At 38.0% G+C, this 17,042-nt stretch overlaps 1 protein-coding gene across 1 annotated transcript in view; it reads right to left on the minus strand.

Moving 5' to 3' along the window:
• Positions 1–17,042, minus strand: part of trip13 (thyroid hormone receptor interactor 13) — a 34,275-nt gene that overhangs the window by 12,438 nt on the left and 4,795 nt on the right. The window contains exons 4-10 of the mRNA XM_060849925.1: positions 15,739–15,868; positions 12,598–12,653; positions 11,494–11,584; positions 9,487–9,559; positions 7,973–8,036; positions 7,328–7,414; positions 3,210–3,316 (exon numbers count right to left, since the gene is read on the minus strand). Of these exons, the coding sequence (XP_060705908.1) occupies positions 3,210–3,316; positions 7,328–7,414; positions 7,973–8,036; positions 9,487–9,559; positions 11,494–11,584; positions 12,598–12,653; positions 15,739–15,868 (608 nt within the window). The remainder of the gene's footprint in view (positions 1–3,209; positions 3,317–7,327; positions 7,415–7,972; positions 8,037–9,486; positions 9,560–11,493; positions 11,585–12,597; positions 12,654–15,738; positions 15,869–17,042) is intronic.

Below are 17,042 nucleotides of genomic sequence, written 5' to 3' on the forward strand. Positions count from 1 at the left end.
CAGAAAGGCAACTGTCTGTGAAGTTTGCACAGAGGTGGGAATTGAACCTGGGTCTCTGGAGCTGTGAGGCAGTAGTGCTAACCACTGTGCCGCCCATTCATTAAACTACTCAACATTTTGCAGTTTGCCACTTCCATAAGCTTACTTTGCCACTTGACTTGTTCAAGTTTATTAACGAGACTACCTTACAACTAGTCCTGACACGTAAGCTATTGATTTACATCATAGAAGTCCATATATGGATTATTTGAATACCCCACTAGTTACAGTAGTTCAACAAAAAATGACTCCTTCAATCATATTGTGCTCTATCCATTAACCAATCCTCTAATAAATCATTATTCGGAGAGGAACAGCTAGCAAACAAATGGTACATTAATTTTGTAACAAAAAGGGATTGGAGAATGAATAAAGTTGACTTATACACTTGAGAATCCACATAGTACCCTATGTGCTCTCCATACTTAAAGATTGATACAAGACCCACAGAGAGAATGTAACAAAGGTTCACTGGACTATGCCTGGAGTGAGAGTTGTTATTTGGGGAGGGATCTGTACTGCTTGGAATTAAGAATGAAAGGTGACATAATCAGAGTATGCAAAATTCCTGTTTGACTGTTGCAGTATAATGAGAATGCATCTGTTAATGACAAACACCGATATCCACGGTCACATGCTATCGGAACTCTAGAGAGCATGAGAGACAGACACACACAAGGGATAACACTATTGTAGTGCAGCTTTGAGAAATTTGCATTACGCAGGGGTATTTAAATAATACTGGAACTTCCAAGAACAAGACAAGAGTTACTTAGGTAAGGCAAAAACAGATGCCAAACATTAAGAGTGGATACAGTAGAGTCTACGGAGGCAATCTTTCAGTAGTGCGGCACCAACTCAGAGTTCAGAACCATGGCAGCCAAATCATCGAGAATAGACTTCATCAGGGATGAGAAAAAAAAACCATGAACAGTTTTTCTGATTTCAGTCTAACACGAAGGGATATAGTCTCAGAATAAAATACTGGCTAACTAAGATTGAGATATGGAGACATTTTGATTTATGAATTTTTAGATAATGTAATCAAGGGATAAGGCTACTGTGCGGGAAGGTGCAGAGGTAGAAAATTGTTAAGTGATAGTTATGGCATAGAAGGAGGCCATTTGACTGTGCTCTTGCTTTCCAAGCAAGAGCAAGTCAATTCATCCCAATCTCCACCTCTTTCACGGGTGCTGGAAATTCTCCCTTCTTCAGTTGCTTTTCCAATTTCCTCATGAAAGCCTCGAATGAATTTGTTGTCACTACGCTCAAACAGTACACTGTAGAGCCTAACAATGGTATAAAACAGTTTTTCCTCAAGTTGCCTTTGGTTAATTTGTCATTCACTTTATATTGATGCCCTCCAATTAATTATTTGGTCAATGGAAACAATTCTGATAGACTTTGTCTATAGTCCTCAGGAGTTTGAATATCTCTATCAAACCTAATCTCAACTTGCTCTTCTCCAAGGTGAATGTGTCTAGTTTCTCCACCCTATCCACATAACTGAAGACTTGCACAAATCTTTTCTGCGCACAGCTTCAAGTTCACAAATTCTTCTTAAAGAGAAATGTATACAAATCCGCCCAACTGAAGGGGAACCATTGTTCTATTCAGGTTCAGCATACCTTTCTTGACTTTGCATTTCGTGCCTTCATTTATAGAACTGAAAATTCTGCATATCAATCTGCCCCCCAAAAAATTGTGCACACACACCCGAGGTCCCTTTGCCCCTCTACGTTTTAGGAATTGTACTTTTTAAAATGGTCATCTCTTCTCATTCTTCCAACTTTCTTGGAACACAATGTTAGTTATCTGCCAACTGTCCACCCATTTCATCACCCTATGACATCTCAAAGAATATAATTATTCCCAGTTCATAAAATCTCCAGGTTTGGTGTTATTTGCAAATTTGGGCATGGTCCCATTTAAAAAGTGACGGTGTGTCATCTCCTTGGGAATCTGTTTATCTTCTTCCAGTCCAAAAAGCAACCGGTCACCAATTATTCTGTCTCCCGTTAATCATCTCACTTCACACCAAGGCTGTTACTGTTCCTTTTCTTGTGTGAGCTTTCACAATAGAGGTAAGCCTTTCATGTGACACCTTGTCAAAGATAGATTTCCAAACAATGTACATCACTAGATCACAAAACCCAATACACCCCTCACCTATCCACTGCTACCACGTTAAAAAAACTCATCCATAATAATTAACTAAGACTACTGTAAATAAATCTATGCTGGCTATTTTTCCTTAGTCCACACTGATTCAAGAAATAATAATCTAGGATAAGACTGAAAATTTTCCTATCAAAGTTAAATTGTCTGTTGCTAGATTTATCTTTATACCCTTTTTGAACAAAATTCTAACATTTGCAATTTTTCAGTCCTACAGGCCAACCCACATCTGCTTTCTCAATGTCTGAGTAGAGTGCCTCATGTGGCTAGATGACGACTTTACCTGCATATCAATGAACAGAAATATATTAACATTAACCAATGTTACCCACTGGATACAGCTGTGAAAACCTAGGAACAAAAAAGTAAAACAATAGGCTCTTTAACCACTAGGCAGGCAGCAATTGCTATTTTTGAATTGCAAAACAATGATGATCAATATGTGGCAAAGTGCACAACTGTTAGGAGCAAATAAAAAGTTGATGGTAGAAGGCCAACTAATGTCAGAATCCACAGGACTATACAAGAGATCCAGAGATCAGTCTTGACAAAACAAAGATTAGAGTCATAGAGATGTACAGCACGGAAACAGACCCTTCGGTCCAACCTGTCCACGCCAACCAGACATCCCAACCCAATCTCGTCCCACCAGCCAGCACCCGGCCCATATCCCTCCAAACCCTTCCTATTCATATACCCATCCAAATACCTCTTAAATGATGCAATTGTACCAGCCTCCACCACTTCCTCTGGCAGTTCATTCCATACACGTACCACCCTGCGTGTGAAAAAGTTGCCCCAAAGGTGTCTTTTATATCTTTCCCCTCTCACCCTAAACCTATGCCCTTTATTCTGCACTCCAACCCCTCCATGCCCCTCAATTTTGTAAACCTCTATACAGTCACCCCTCAGCCTTAGACGCTCCAGGGAAAACAGCCCCAAAGTAAATCTGCTATATAGAAGGAGCAAGCACAATTTAAAAAGAAACTTACCTTTTGATCTGGTCGATTTGTGTTAACACAGCATTAACTACTCGAATGGCATCAGAAGGCTCTGTGCCAGACTTCGAAGCATTCCTAGCTGCTGTCAAACTTTCAACCTGTAGCACAAGTGACACGACCACATTGTTAACCCATAGACCAGGTCATGGCCCACAACGTTCACCCTTCAGGGCAAATAATTAACTACTTTCAAAAATATGTTCACTGTTCAAATTCCTCCAAATTCCTTTTATTATCAATGCTTCATTCTCACTTAAAATGTTGTCACAGGCTTCTGTACAAGTGTCTTTAACAGATTAATTTAATGCATCGGTGACAAAGACTTGGCAGCCCAGTTACCTTGGCCATTAAAACCTCACACCTAAATGCAAAATGTAATCAAATAGACAAATAGAATGTTGGCCTTTAGAAAGTTTGAATACAAGGTGAGAAAAATCATGCTTTAGACTGCATCAGGAGTGCTGTGAGCAGTTCTGAGCATCAAAATCTTAAAGGATACATTTGGAAGAATTGCAGTGTAAATTTCAGTTATATCTGGATACTAAAGGCTAAATTCCAAGAGGAGATCAAACAATAAGGCTTGCATTCCGTGAACTTTAATATTAAGGTTTATTTGATCAAAGTTTAAAGATTTAAGGGAAACAAATAGGATGGACAGAAATATGCAATAATTGCGAAGTCCAGCACTTAGAGCACAATCTAAAAATTAAAGCCGGACATTTCAACAGAAAACACTTTTATACAAAAATATATTTGTAAATTCTAACAAAAATCAATTGATACCAGATCAGTTATTAAACTTAAAACAGAGATTGAGAGATTTTAGTTAGCCAAAACATATTTAGAGATATGGGTAAAGGCAAGCATACGAATTAAGATCACAGATCAGCCGTGATCTCATTGATTATAGGAACAGGCTCAATTGACTAAATTGCCTGCTCCTACTTTTATATTCCAGAGATAACAGGAGCAAAGCAACCATTAGAAATTCGATACACCTTTTAGGTGCTTTTACAATTCCTATGGTATGATTTTAGTGGGGGTGTATTGAATGACCTAATTGAATATTGAATAAGATCTGGGGATTCCAGTTTGAACACTTATGATTGACAATAGTGGATTTCCAAGGTTGACAGGAAGGACTTGCATTTTGAATGGTTCAGGTGATGACAATAGCAAAAGCCAAGATTTAAAAACACAAGCACACGTAAATGGGAAGCAAGTAGGCAATCAGTGCTAACTGCATATTAGACCGTAAAGTCCAGGGAATTGTTCTACGCAAATCACTAAGAATGTCAACTTCCAAGGAAAGCCAAGTCTGAACAAGCTCTCCCAAATTCTAAAGGTCATGATGCACAGAAACTAGATGTTCTGGCCCTTTGAACCATTCAATAGCATCAGCCTGATCCTCTACCTCAATGCCATATTTCTGTTTTCCCCAATTACATTTTTAGATTTTAAAGACATTCAGAGATATCTATTTCTTCCTTGAATATATTCAGCGACTTAGGCTCCTTCTGTGGTTGAGAATTCCACTGGTTCGCTACCTTTTAGGCAATGAAATCTTTCCTCATTTTAGTCTGGAGATTATGACCCTTGGCTCTAGACTCCCCACCAAGCAAAACATTCTCCTTACATCTAATCTGTCCAGCCCTGTTTGAAACATACATTTCACTCCAATGCCCTCTTATCCCTCTAAACTGTAGACAATACAGGCTCAGTTAAACAAATCTCTCCTCATTAAGACAGTCCTGCCATCCCCAGTATCAGCTGAATAAGCCCCTGTTGCACTCCCTCTATGGTAAATATTTTCTCTCTTAAATTTGGAGTCCAAAACTGCATGCAATACTCCAGGTGCAGTCTCACCAAAGCACTGCAGAACTCAAATCCTCTTACAATGACTGCTAATATACTGTTTGCTGCAGCTGTCTGTCTACTTTCACTGACTGGTGCACAAGGACAAGGACACCCAGAGCTCTTTGGGAAATGTAGATGTATGAAATATTACCATTTAAATATTACCATTTACCTTTGTTTTTCACACATGAACAACTTCACATTCATCAACCCTGTCCAGTTTTGTTTTGTCAGAAATCATGGAAATGGTGCATTTTGACACCCATCTTGGCATCATTTATACATATCATTAATAGCTGGGGCCCAAGCACCAATCCTTGTGGTACCCCAATCGTCACTGCCTGACACCTGGAAAAAGACCTGTTATTCACACTTTACTTTCTGTCTGTTTACCAGTCACAATTATACCAATTTCTTACACTCTACGTACTTTAATTTGCCCACTAATCTCTTATACCGTGCATTTCCAGAGCCTTCTGAAAATTGAAAGATATCCCATCCATTGGTTCTTCTGTTTATTCCACTGGTTACATCTTCAAAAATATCCAGTTGATTTAAGTATGATTTGCTTTCCACTAATTCATTCTTTGTCCAAGATTGCAAACAACAAATGCTGGAGATCAGTGGCTCAGACAGCACCCATGGAGACAGCAAGCTAATGTTGCGAGTCTGGATGACACTTGAGCTGACTTCGTCCAATTTTGCTGCTTTATTCCAACATTTTGTTATCACATCTTTTACAGCAGACGCCAGCATTTTCCCCACTACTGATATTAGGCAAACTGGTCTGTAATTCTGTTTTCTCACTCCTTCCCTTTTAAATTAATGAGGTTACATTTGACACCCGCTGTAGGAACTGCCTCCAGAGTCTAAAATTTTGGAAGATGATTCCAATGCAGCCAATATTGCCAGTGTCACTTCCTTGTCTTTTTCTCTTTAGGAATAAAAGATTTTACTGTAAGTTTCTGCATTCCCTGCAATTTTATTCTCTTCTTTCCCACTTGGTTACACTTTTTGTTTTTTGATTGAATTTCAAAATGTCCCCAATTCCAAGTTCTAGCTCAAGGTTGTAACATGTCAATAGTTAATGAAGTAACGCTCTACTCTTCAACTGCCAGTATGTTCATTTTTTCTACGAAAAAGCTGATTGTGCACAAGAATAGGAGTGGGCCAATCAGTTCCTCATGTGTGCTTCACCTTTTTATTAGGCCATGATTAATTAGTACCTCAAACTTATGTCTGTTCATTAATTCCATCCCAGAAGTGAGCTTTTCAACTTGTTTATCTCTCAAAGTCCCACATTACAGTCATGATGTATGCTCATTTCCCAAGTCAAAAGGTTGCGAGCTCAGATTCTACTCCAGCACTGAGCACAATAAAACTAGGCTGATGGTCCAGTGTAATATTGAAGGAGTGCGGCACAGTGGGAGGTTGCACCCTCATAGGAGATATTAAACCAAAGCTTCAAGTATCCTCTCAAAAGAACATGAGATCCCTTGAAGCCAGTTTGAAGAAAAGGGAAGTTTAATATCCTAGCTCAGTTGATTGCATTCTCACCAAGGTAGCCAGGGTTCAAACCCCTCAATGGACTGGCAACATAATCCATGTCAACACTGCAGTGTAGTACAAAGATACTGACTTGTGGAGAACATTGAAAAGTGAAGTCTCACCTGCTTGTACAGATATGGGGAAACTATTCATATTTAAATGAAGAGCAGGGAGTTCTCCACAGTTATTCCTCTAACCAATTTCACTAAAAAAAGACTAAATGTTCACTTATCTCATTGTTGTTTGAAATCACGGTGTGCACCAAGCTCATTTACATAACTTTAGTCAGAGAATCTTTTGGATGACCAGACTTTGAAACATTTTAACATCTCATTGCAAAAGTAACAATTAACAGTACATTATGTTAAATTGAAGCAGGTAATAAAACATTGAATTTATTAATAAATTTCACTGCCAATTTTCTGCCAGTTAACACGACAGTCCATAACAGTCCAGTGACACCTAGTGGCAGATTACCAGGTTTGACTTTCTAAATTTTTAAAACAGGTACTGAGCAAAATCAGATTTTAAATGCACAGAAACGTAATTTCAGTTTGTGACTGCTTATGTTCCATATGAGTCTCCTCTCACCTTAGTTCAATCTCATAATAGTCAAAATAAAAACTTCAAAAAGGTCTCATGAGCAGATTCAAACTTGCCACAGCAGTGCTAGTTTAGATGTTCTTTAGGACAGATGGTCTTACCTCATCAATTAAAACAAATACCAGGGATTCCGTGTCCATAATTAGATCCCGAATGGTTTGAAACATCTTTGTAACAAGTTTGCCACTCTGTTTAAGAAGATTTTTTAAAATTAAAACTGAGTTCATAATTAATATTTATTGCTGCTCTGTAGTTGGTTCTCTACACAAAAGACCAAATGTTTGCAAATTCTATCTAAATTGAGTGAAATCTTTTAATCCTACTTCCATTTCTGCAAGACAAATCAATAACTAAGGGTAAATTGATAGGTGCTAAACCAATTGACTCAAATCAAAGTTTGTGTGGTTGGCCTTGCATTCAGGCATTATATAAAACTGAGGGTTTAATAACGCTCTCGATAACTACTGGTTTTCCATATGTACTAGAAATTATATTTTCATGCAACAAATCGCAGATGTTGACCTAGACAGAAAATATCGATTTTTCATTAACGTCATCACAAAATTTATAATGCAGAATGAGGGCTTAAATAAAGAAATGTTAGATAATAAGAAAATCATTTTTGGCATCAAAGGATGAAAAACATATGATGTAATGGGCCTTAGTTTTTTTTAGTAAAAAGAGATTCCTCCTGGAAAAGGAGAAGCTGTAAAAAAAAATCTGAATGTGAAAATTAATGGATTTACCTCAGAAAACCATTTGGAGAAGAGACTATGGCTGTTGATTTCTACCAGTTGTCCATACCGGTACCTGAAACACAGTGTGGAAGCAGTCTCTTGAAGACAATTTAAAAAAAAATCAAAGTTCATTGGCAATCTAACCCTTACAATTAATGATTACATACACTATCATAAAAACACAAAAAAAAGAAATGAGCTGAGAATTGTTACTTTCTCTGAAATTGTGACCATTTTGTGCTCCTAACTACAAAATCTTTATTCAGACATAAATGTAACTCCCTGATTAGGGATGTTGTGATAGCGCAAAAAAAAGGCACACCCACTGAAAACTCCCAGTCACAATGAGCAATTTCCCATATTCATGGGATGTGGGTGCTGCTGGTTAAATTAGCATTTATTGTCTATTCCTAATTGTCAAGAGAGCAGATAAGAGTCAATCACATTGCTGTGAATTTGGAGTCACATGTAGACCAGGCCAGACCAGTTTTCTTCCCTAAAGGATATTAGTGAACCAGGTGACTTTTCCCCCAATAACTAACAATGATTTTATAGTCATCATTAGACTCTTAATTCCAGATTTTCATTGAATTCAAATTCCACCATTTGCCACAGTGGGATTTGAACCTGGACCCCCAGAGGATTACTTGGATCTGTGGATTAGTCTAATCATGATTAAAGTTGATAGTAGCTTTAATACTGGAGTAAAAGGATAATGAAGAATAATGGTACCGCTACACTGCAAATGGGAGGTCAAATTTGCACTTGAATTCATAACTAATAAATTTAAATTATAACAAACTGGAAATTTCAGACTTTATGAAATTATAGAATCTCTATAGTTAGGAACAGCCCATTTGGTCCAACAAGTCCACACCAACCGTCCGAAGAATCCCACCCAGACCTATTCTCCTACCCTAATACTCTACATTTCCCTGACCGATACACCGAACCTACACATCCCTGAACACTTGGGCAATTTAGCAAGGTCAACTTATAAGCCTACATATCTTTGGACTGTGGGAGAAAGCCAAAATGCCCGGAGGAAACCCATGCAGACACGGGGAGAACGTGCAAACTCCACACAGACAATCACCCAAGGATGGAATTGAATCCGGGTCCCTGGCACTGTGAGGCAGTAGTGCTGACAACCGAGACACCTCGCCACCCCACATTATAAATATATTCATATTCATGAGAACGTGAATGCTATTTCTTCAGAGAGTGATGGATTCACATCCAGCTCACAAAAGGTGAACAATTAATTTGCATATTCAAACTGCTATACCATGTAGATCCTAGATTTAGAAACCAATTGTATTAATGAAACAAAGATTCATCACTCTCCCATAAATCCATTAAAAAAGCCAGTTAAGTAAAGGCTAAAAACACACTAGTGGACATATGCTTTCCTTCCAGCAAAGAATCCATTTTTACAAAAAAAAGTCAGCAATTATCAATTGAGAACACTACAAAATTCCATAAAATCGTTTAACACAATGCAACACCTTGGTTGAACTTACCGGTGAGAAAATCGAATGGTAAGTTTTTGAGCCAGTGCTTTACATAACGATGTTTTACCAGTTCCTGGGGGACCTGTGTTAAAAAGAAAAAAAATTGACATCTCTGGTTACAAATTTAGTTATTTTCTAAAATTGTCTGTTTACAAAAGGATGGTGGAAAGCAGATGCGATAGTAACTTTCATTATGATTCCAGCTGATGAAAATACTTTTAGAGCACAGAAGTAGACTATTCAGCCCATAACATCCGTGATAGTCAACAATGATTTTACTCTAATAATTATTTTCCTGGAGACTAAGTTGAAATCTAAATACTGCTTAAATGTTGAAAGTTTTGATTCAACTGCCCTTTCAGACAGCAAGTTTTCAACTATCATAGTCCTCATTGAAACAAATATCCAACTACCAATCTATGCTCCCTGATTATTGATCCGGCTACTTATTTGGTTTTAGCCCAATCATCTTCAGCTACTTTACCAATAATCTTCCTTCCATATGATCAGAAGTGGGGATGTTTGCCGATGTGAGCGTGATGCTCAGCAGTATTCATGACTTCTCAGACACAAGCAGTCCATGTTCAAGTGCAACAATATCTGGACAATCATGCCGATAAGTGGCAACTAACATTCATACCACACTACTGCCAGGCAATGACCACTTTCCATAAAAGACCATCTAATCATCACACTATGACATTCAATGGTGTCACCATCACCAAATACCCCAATTAACACCAAGAGAGTTGCCATTGACCTGAAATTCAATATGACCCGCCACATAGCTGCAGTGGCTACAAGAACAGGACAGATGCTAGGAATACTGCAGCAAGTAACTCACTGCCTGACACCCCAAAGCCCATCCATCATATTTGAGGCAGAAGTCAGGAGCATAATAGAATACTGAGTTGTCTGGATGGGTGCAGCTTCAACACCACTCAAGAAGCTTGACACCATCCAAGACAAAGCAAGTGACTTAATTGGCAGCACACCCACAAACATCCAGTCCCTACACTAATGCTTAGTACACACAGTTGCTACTATCTGGAAGATGCACTGCAGAAATTCAAAAATCATGAATCAGTAGCTTGCACACATGACCATTTCCACCTCAAAAGGTCAAGAGCAGCAGATATGGGACAACCATCACCTCCAAGTTCCCCTCTAATCAACTCACTTTCTGGATTTGAAAATATATTGCTATTCTTTCACTGTCACTGGGTAAAAATCCTAGAATCCCCACCGTAAGGGCAGTGGGTCAACCTACAGCACAAGAACTGCAGAGGTTCCAGGAAGTTAGCTTACCATCACCTCAAAGCAACTAGGGACTGGCAATAAATACTGACCAGCTAGAGATGCCCATGTTCCATGGATGAAAAAGCAAACAATGTGTGTGGGGAAACAAATGCATTCTTAACCATGCCACCAAATCTTTAACACCTCTGACAGGTCCATTCTCAATCTTTGCTGCTGCAAGGAAAACAACTCCAGCCTGTCCAAACTCTCCTATTAACTCAGGCACTGTAGTCCAGGTAGCATTCTGGTAAATCTCTCTATCCTCTACTGCAATCACATTCTTCCTATAATGTGGTTGTAGTTGTGGCCTAACCAGCATTGTTACAATTTCAGCATAACTTCCCTGGTCTTGTACACTGCCTCAGCTAATAAAGGCAAGTACACAATATGCCTTCTTAACTGCTTTATCTACCTTCAGGGATCTGTGATTATGCATACCAAGGATGTTCTGACCTTCACTATTTTCCAGAGTCCTACCATTCACAGTATGCTCTTGTAAAGTTCTGAACATTCCAAAGTTGGATAGGATGCAATTATCAATACAGTTAATGAGATCAGGCAGGATTCAGGATCTATAATAGCAAATGCCAAGGCAAACAGGACTGGTACCCAGATATATAGCAGGTCACAATTTTAACAAGAGATAAGACTGGCTGAAAGCACTGGAACAGCACAAAAATACAAGAGATAATCGATTGTTAGAGATTCAAGACTGACCATGAAGTAGTACCACTCTATTCCAGGTAATCAAATTGCTATCAACACTTCTGTCAGAAAACAGTAAAGTAGTTGAGACGTAGTCAAGTAACTGCAGGAACAAAGTGAATAAGTTATCAATTACCCAAAAAGGTCAAATTAAATTTACTTTAAATACAAACTGCAGAAATAATAACCTTCAAAATATGCAAAAAAGATTAGATAATAGATTGAAACTTTTAAAAAAAAATCTCAGTTTGAATATAGCCTGTGTAAAGTCTCAAATATTTTGAAATACGCATAAAAGGAAACAAAGGTTGAAACTAATTTTCCTCAATATTTTTGATTACAGATTAATTTGAATGATTTGCATTTGACTTCTCCAATTAGGACACTGCTCTGAAAAATTTATTTAAAGCTGATTTAGCATTTTCACAGGTGCACCTGAACATGCCAACACTTCTGGGCCAAGACAGTTTGTTTGACGTTTCAAAAGGCCCCATTGAATTAAAGATATGTTCCCTTCTACCACAAATGGGATTTGCTGAAAATGAGGGGTAAACACCTCATCTGGGTCCTGCCTGTCATTTTTAAAGGCCTGCAGATTGGGCCCTACTCTGCAAAAAAATCCTGGCCCAGTTATTTTGAAACACAGTAAAAAAAAAATTGAAAGAAAATGTTGTGATATAGAGAGACTTTATTTTAAAATAGATAATAATGGGCAGAAAAAAGACTATTGATTTATCAGAGTAATCCTTTACGTCAAAGTCAAGATACAGAGAAAAAATAGAATAGATAACTAGAAGTATGAAGGAATGGAATGTCGATCCATGTGAGGTCAACATAAATGGGTAGGACTGCAATGGGAAAAAACAAGAATATTTTTAAAGAGACAATTCTGTGACAGATGACTTTGAAGAATCAAAGATATTTTTAAAGACACTGATATACACTCAAAGTTGATTTTGTTAAATATTAAATTATTAATCTATTTTCAATTATGTCAGCAAATCTTGATAAACTAAATATTGTAGCATTATCAGCAAAAATGGATTATTCATAGGCATGCCAAGCAGTTTATTCCAACACAGCCAGAATACCACGGTAAGTTTTAAAAACACTTACTTGTGATTTAACCTCACTATCATATATCAAGCTCTCCCAAAGTCCATGGAACTCTCCTACAAATATGGAATGAAAAGCTATATTGAGCAGAATGTAAAGTTCATTACGTTATAAAATGAGAACTTCAGACTCATAAGAGCTGCAGTTCTTTTTCAACAAGAATTGCCATACTTACTAGAAAGTTTGATATTCATCTTCTTTTAACAAAAAGGTAACAAATAGCCAATGCAATCATGAGCTGGCTATGATTTTTATAGTTAACTATATAAATAAATGCCCATATTATGCAAGTGGCCTTTTACATGCACCAACAATTAACATAACATTATATCATTAGATGCTAAAGTGGTTTGTAAACTCACCATATATTATTCCAGGTGAATAAAAGAATGTTTGACTCCAGGTGGTGCTACAACTATCAGAGTACTCTTACTTACTGTAGTAATGTGGGCAACTTTCTCCCCCACCCAACATAATGATGGTGAATAGCAACTTTACCTATAAATTTGAGTGACTTGCTGGGGATATTTCTTAAAAAGTGTTACAGAGCATAGTTGTCTTTGCCAAGTTATGGATATGTACAACACAGAAGAAAGGCTATTTTAATAGTTGAGCCTTTGCTTGTGCACTTTTGTTGATTCTACTTCCTTTTTCCTTCCTCATAGCACTGCAAGTCTTCTAAAAAAAGGCCAAGTACCTTTGAAACTTTGCTGAATCAGCTTTCACCACTCTTAGAGGGTGTCTTTCCAACTATCACAGTCATGTAGAGCTGCTCAATGACTTGCACTCCATAAGGTCAACAGTGATGTTCACCGAAATATCATACCAGAATCAAAATATTAACTGTTTCAGCTGCCAGACCTGCTGAGTTTCTCCAGTGTTGTTTCTTTCAGATTCCCAGCAGCCACTGTATTTTGCTTTTATTTGAATGTTCAATAATAGTTGCACAACGTTCATTACCATTCCCCTTCCTCAGATATTGAAACAGTCCATGCCCCATTGTAGCAAGAACTGGACAATATCCAGAAGGCGGCTAAAATGTGGCACAATTGTTACTTCCCACACTAATGTCAGGCAATCATTTCCAACAAGACAGAATCTAACTATCACCTTTACATTCAATGGCAATATCATCACTGAATTCCCCACTATCAAAATCCTGGGAGTGTTACCATTGACCAGAAACTAAACTGCTCCAGACATAAATGCTGTGGCTACAGGAGCAGGTCAGAGAAACCTGCAACGATAATTCACCTCCTGACTCTCTAAAGTCTATCCTCCATTTACAAGACACAAGTCAAGAATATGATGGAATACTCCCCAGTTGCTTGGATGAATGTAACCCCAACACTCGAAGCTTGACACCATCCAGGACACAGTAGCCTAAGACTTTGGCACATCTACAAACATTCATTCCCTTCACCATTGATGGTCAATATATAGGTAGTGTCACCATTTAAAACATACACTGCATAAATGCACAAAAAGGTCTTCAGACTGTACATTGGATTTATTTATTGCTACAAAATACACTGAAAAATGTTGTACAGTGTCACCAGCCTCTAGCACCATCTTAAAAAGAAAAAAACATAGAAAATAGATAGAAAAATAAAGAAACATTGTTCAACTTCACAGTCCTTCTTGTTAAGTGCTCCACTATGGTCTTGCTGGCCAGAAAAGTCCCCTTCACTGCACCACTTCTGGAACAAAAGTTTCCACTCTTCAGTGTTATCATCTTCACCAACACCTTCACCAATGCAGACACTGATGACACCAGGTACAATGACCCAAACTCAACTCTGCAATCACCATGAGTCTGCTTTGGGGCCACCTTGCCAATGCAGATAGGTTTTGTATTGGACCCAAACTTGCCTCTGTCCCTGCAGCCATGATTGGCCCTAGGACCACCCCGGTGACGCAGAAGCCAATGGGAACCTAAGCTCGCCTCCATTGCCGCTTCTAGTCTGCACTGGCCTCATTTGCTACGACAGAGCTCTTCAAGGAGTACGTAAAATAAAAAAGGGAGAGAAATAAAACAGAGAGCAGATGAGCCCTGGGGTCAAAATCCTACGCCATGCTATCTCTTTAAAGTAAATACACAACTACTCCATCTAGAATGGCAAGGGCAATAAGCATATGAAACACCATTACCTGCAAACTCACCCTCAAGCCACTCAACAGCCTGATTTAGAAATATATTGCCATTGCTTCACTGCTGTTGGGTTAAAATCCTGGAATCACATTTTCTAATGGGTCTACTATAAATGGACTGCAGCACTTCAAGATGACAGCTCCTTGTCAAAGGCAATTAGGAATGCGCAATAAGTGCTTTCCCAGCCAGCGACATCCATATGCCACAAATTAATATAAAAAGACATTTACAATATGTAGTTAGAGCACTGTTGCTGAGCCATGATTGTCATAAGTGGCATTACGACATCTGATCCAAAAAGAATTAACCTGAAATGTCAATTCCATTTCTTTATTCATGCAGGCAAATATCTTAAGTGTTTCCAGCAATGTCTGCTTTAATTTCATATTTCCTACATGTAAAACTTTAATTTCCACATAGATACAGATTCATTACCAAACAAGGCAGTTGCTTCAACATTTTGGGGAATTCTTCAAACCCTTTAACACTTAAAAAAAAACAAAAAGTAATGGTCCTAGTTAAATTTCACTCCACAAGAATAGAGTCATACAGGTTGGAAACAGATCTGTCAGTCCAATTAGTCCACACCAACTATGTTCCCAAACAAAACAACACCTGTCTGTCTGCATTTGGTCCATATCCTTCCAAACGTTCCCCATTGTTGTACTTATCAAAAATGTCTTTTAAGCATCATAACTATACCTGCATCCACCACTTTCTCTGGCGGTTCATTCCATATATTAACCACTCTGAAGCAGTTACTGCTCATATCCTTTTTAAATCTTTTTAATCTCACCTTAAAAGTGTGCCCCCTTGTTTTGAGCTTCACCACCACTATTCACCTTTTCTCATAATAACATCAACTTCTATGGAGATCATCCATCAATTTCCTACGCACCAGTGAAAAAAAGTCCTAGCCTATCTTTAACAACTCAAAACCCCCATCCCCAACAACATCCTAGTTCGCAACAGGGTTTTGTGGTACATACCGGCAGGTAGAAGCCAGTTATTGGAGGCTGGCATGTTCTCCTCTTCTCCCTCCAAAGCATCAGAGGATGGACCTTCCTCATTTAGACGAAATATATAAATTGAAATGTTGGACTTTGTCAGGTCAATAGGCTGAGACAGAAAATGAAGATAGTTTAGCAGCAGCAAGCACATTTGCTGATTCACAATCTGTATACATGAGTTAACATCAACTGGGAAAGTAAATACCTCTCATGAAAGGTATCGCAGTGGAACAGTGAAACATTTTCCTTCAGAAATAAAAGAATTCACCCAAATTGGAACTGTCCAATTTCCCTAATCCTAGTTACCTTCTAGCACACAAAGTGACCCTAGATGCAAGATCAATATACTATTGGCAGCACTGGCCATTTCATTCACTTTATCCTTTTATCTCTTTTACAGAAGATGAATCAACTTTCAAAAGTATCTGACGTTTTCTATATTGTAACACGCAATTAAATCTGGAATTAACAATTTATCAAATAATGATAAAATACATTAAAGATATTAAAAATGTTGCTATATGTCACAACAGTAAGTATTCACAGTATGCTCAACTTTGTCAAACAGATGAACATCATGCAATGTGAACATTTGGTTTTCGGATGACAGCCGTTACTGATACTTTCCTTTACCTCTTTACATCTCTTCTAGACCGATCTTTTATTTTCTTGTCTAATTACTACCTCTTTCATTATCAGTTCTACAATTTAATCTGCCCTATACTTTCTTTCTCACATAACATGTCTTGTGCTTGCTTAAACTTGCTACATTAACTTCCTTCTGTTATAACAGACCACCAGTTTGGAACTTCAACAGTTACTTTCTCCACAAAATGACAAATCAAGTTGTAATGACAGTTTATTTTCCATATATACTTGATTAGGAAGTAAAAGAGAAGCACTTTCATGACATTAAGTAATACATTCCAGATTATTCTATTGCAATACACCACTATAACAAATTATTGACATTGTTAATAGTACAGGAGTTCAAATGCTATGTTACAGATGTATAAGACATTGGTAAAGCCACATTGGAATACTGTATACAAATTTTGATTACCTTCCTATAAGAGAGGGAGGATAAATATTTACGAAGGATGTTACAGAGATCGGAGGCTTTGAGTTTAAGAGGAGGCTGGATAGGCTTGGACTTTTTCTTTCCCCGCATGGAGCATAGGAGGCTGATGGGTGACCTTATAGAGGTTGAAAACTCATGAGGGACATAGATAAAGGTGAATAGCCAAGGTCTTTTTCCCCAGGGTAGGGGAATCCAAAATTAG

This window comes from Hemiscyllium ocellatum, chromosome 34, assembly GCF_020745735.1.
Source record: "Hemiscyllium ocellatum isolate sHemOce1 chromosome 34, sHemOce1.pat.X.cur, whole genome shotgun sequence".
Classification (NCBI taxonomy): domain Eukaryota; kingdom Metazoa; phylum Chordata; class Chondrichthyes; order Orectolobiformes; family Hemiscylliidae; genus Hemiscyllium; species Hemiscyllium ocellatum.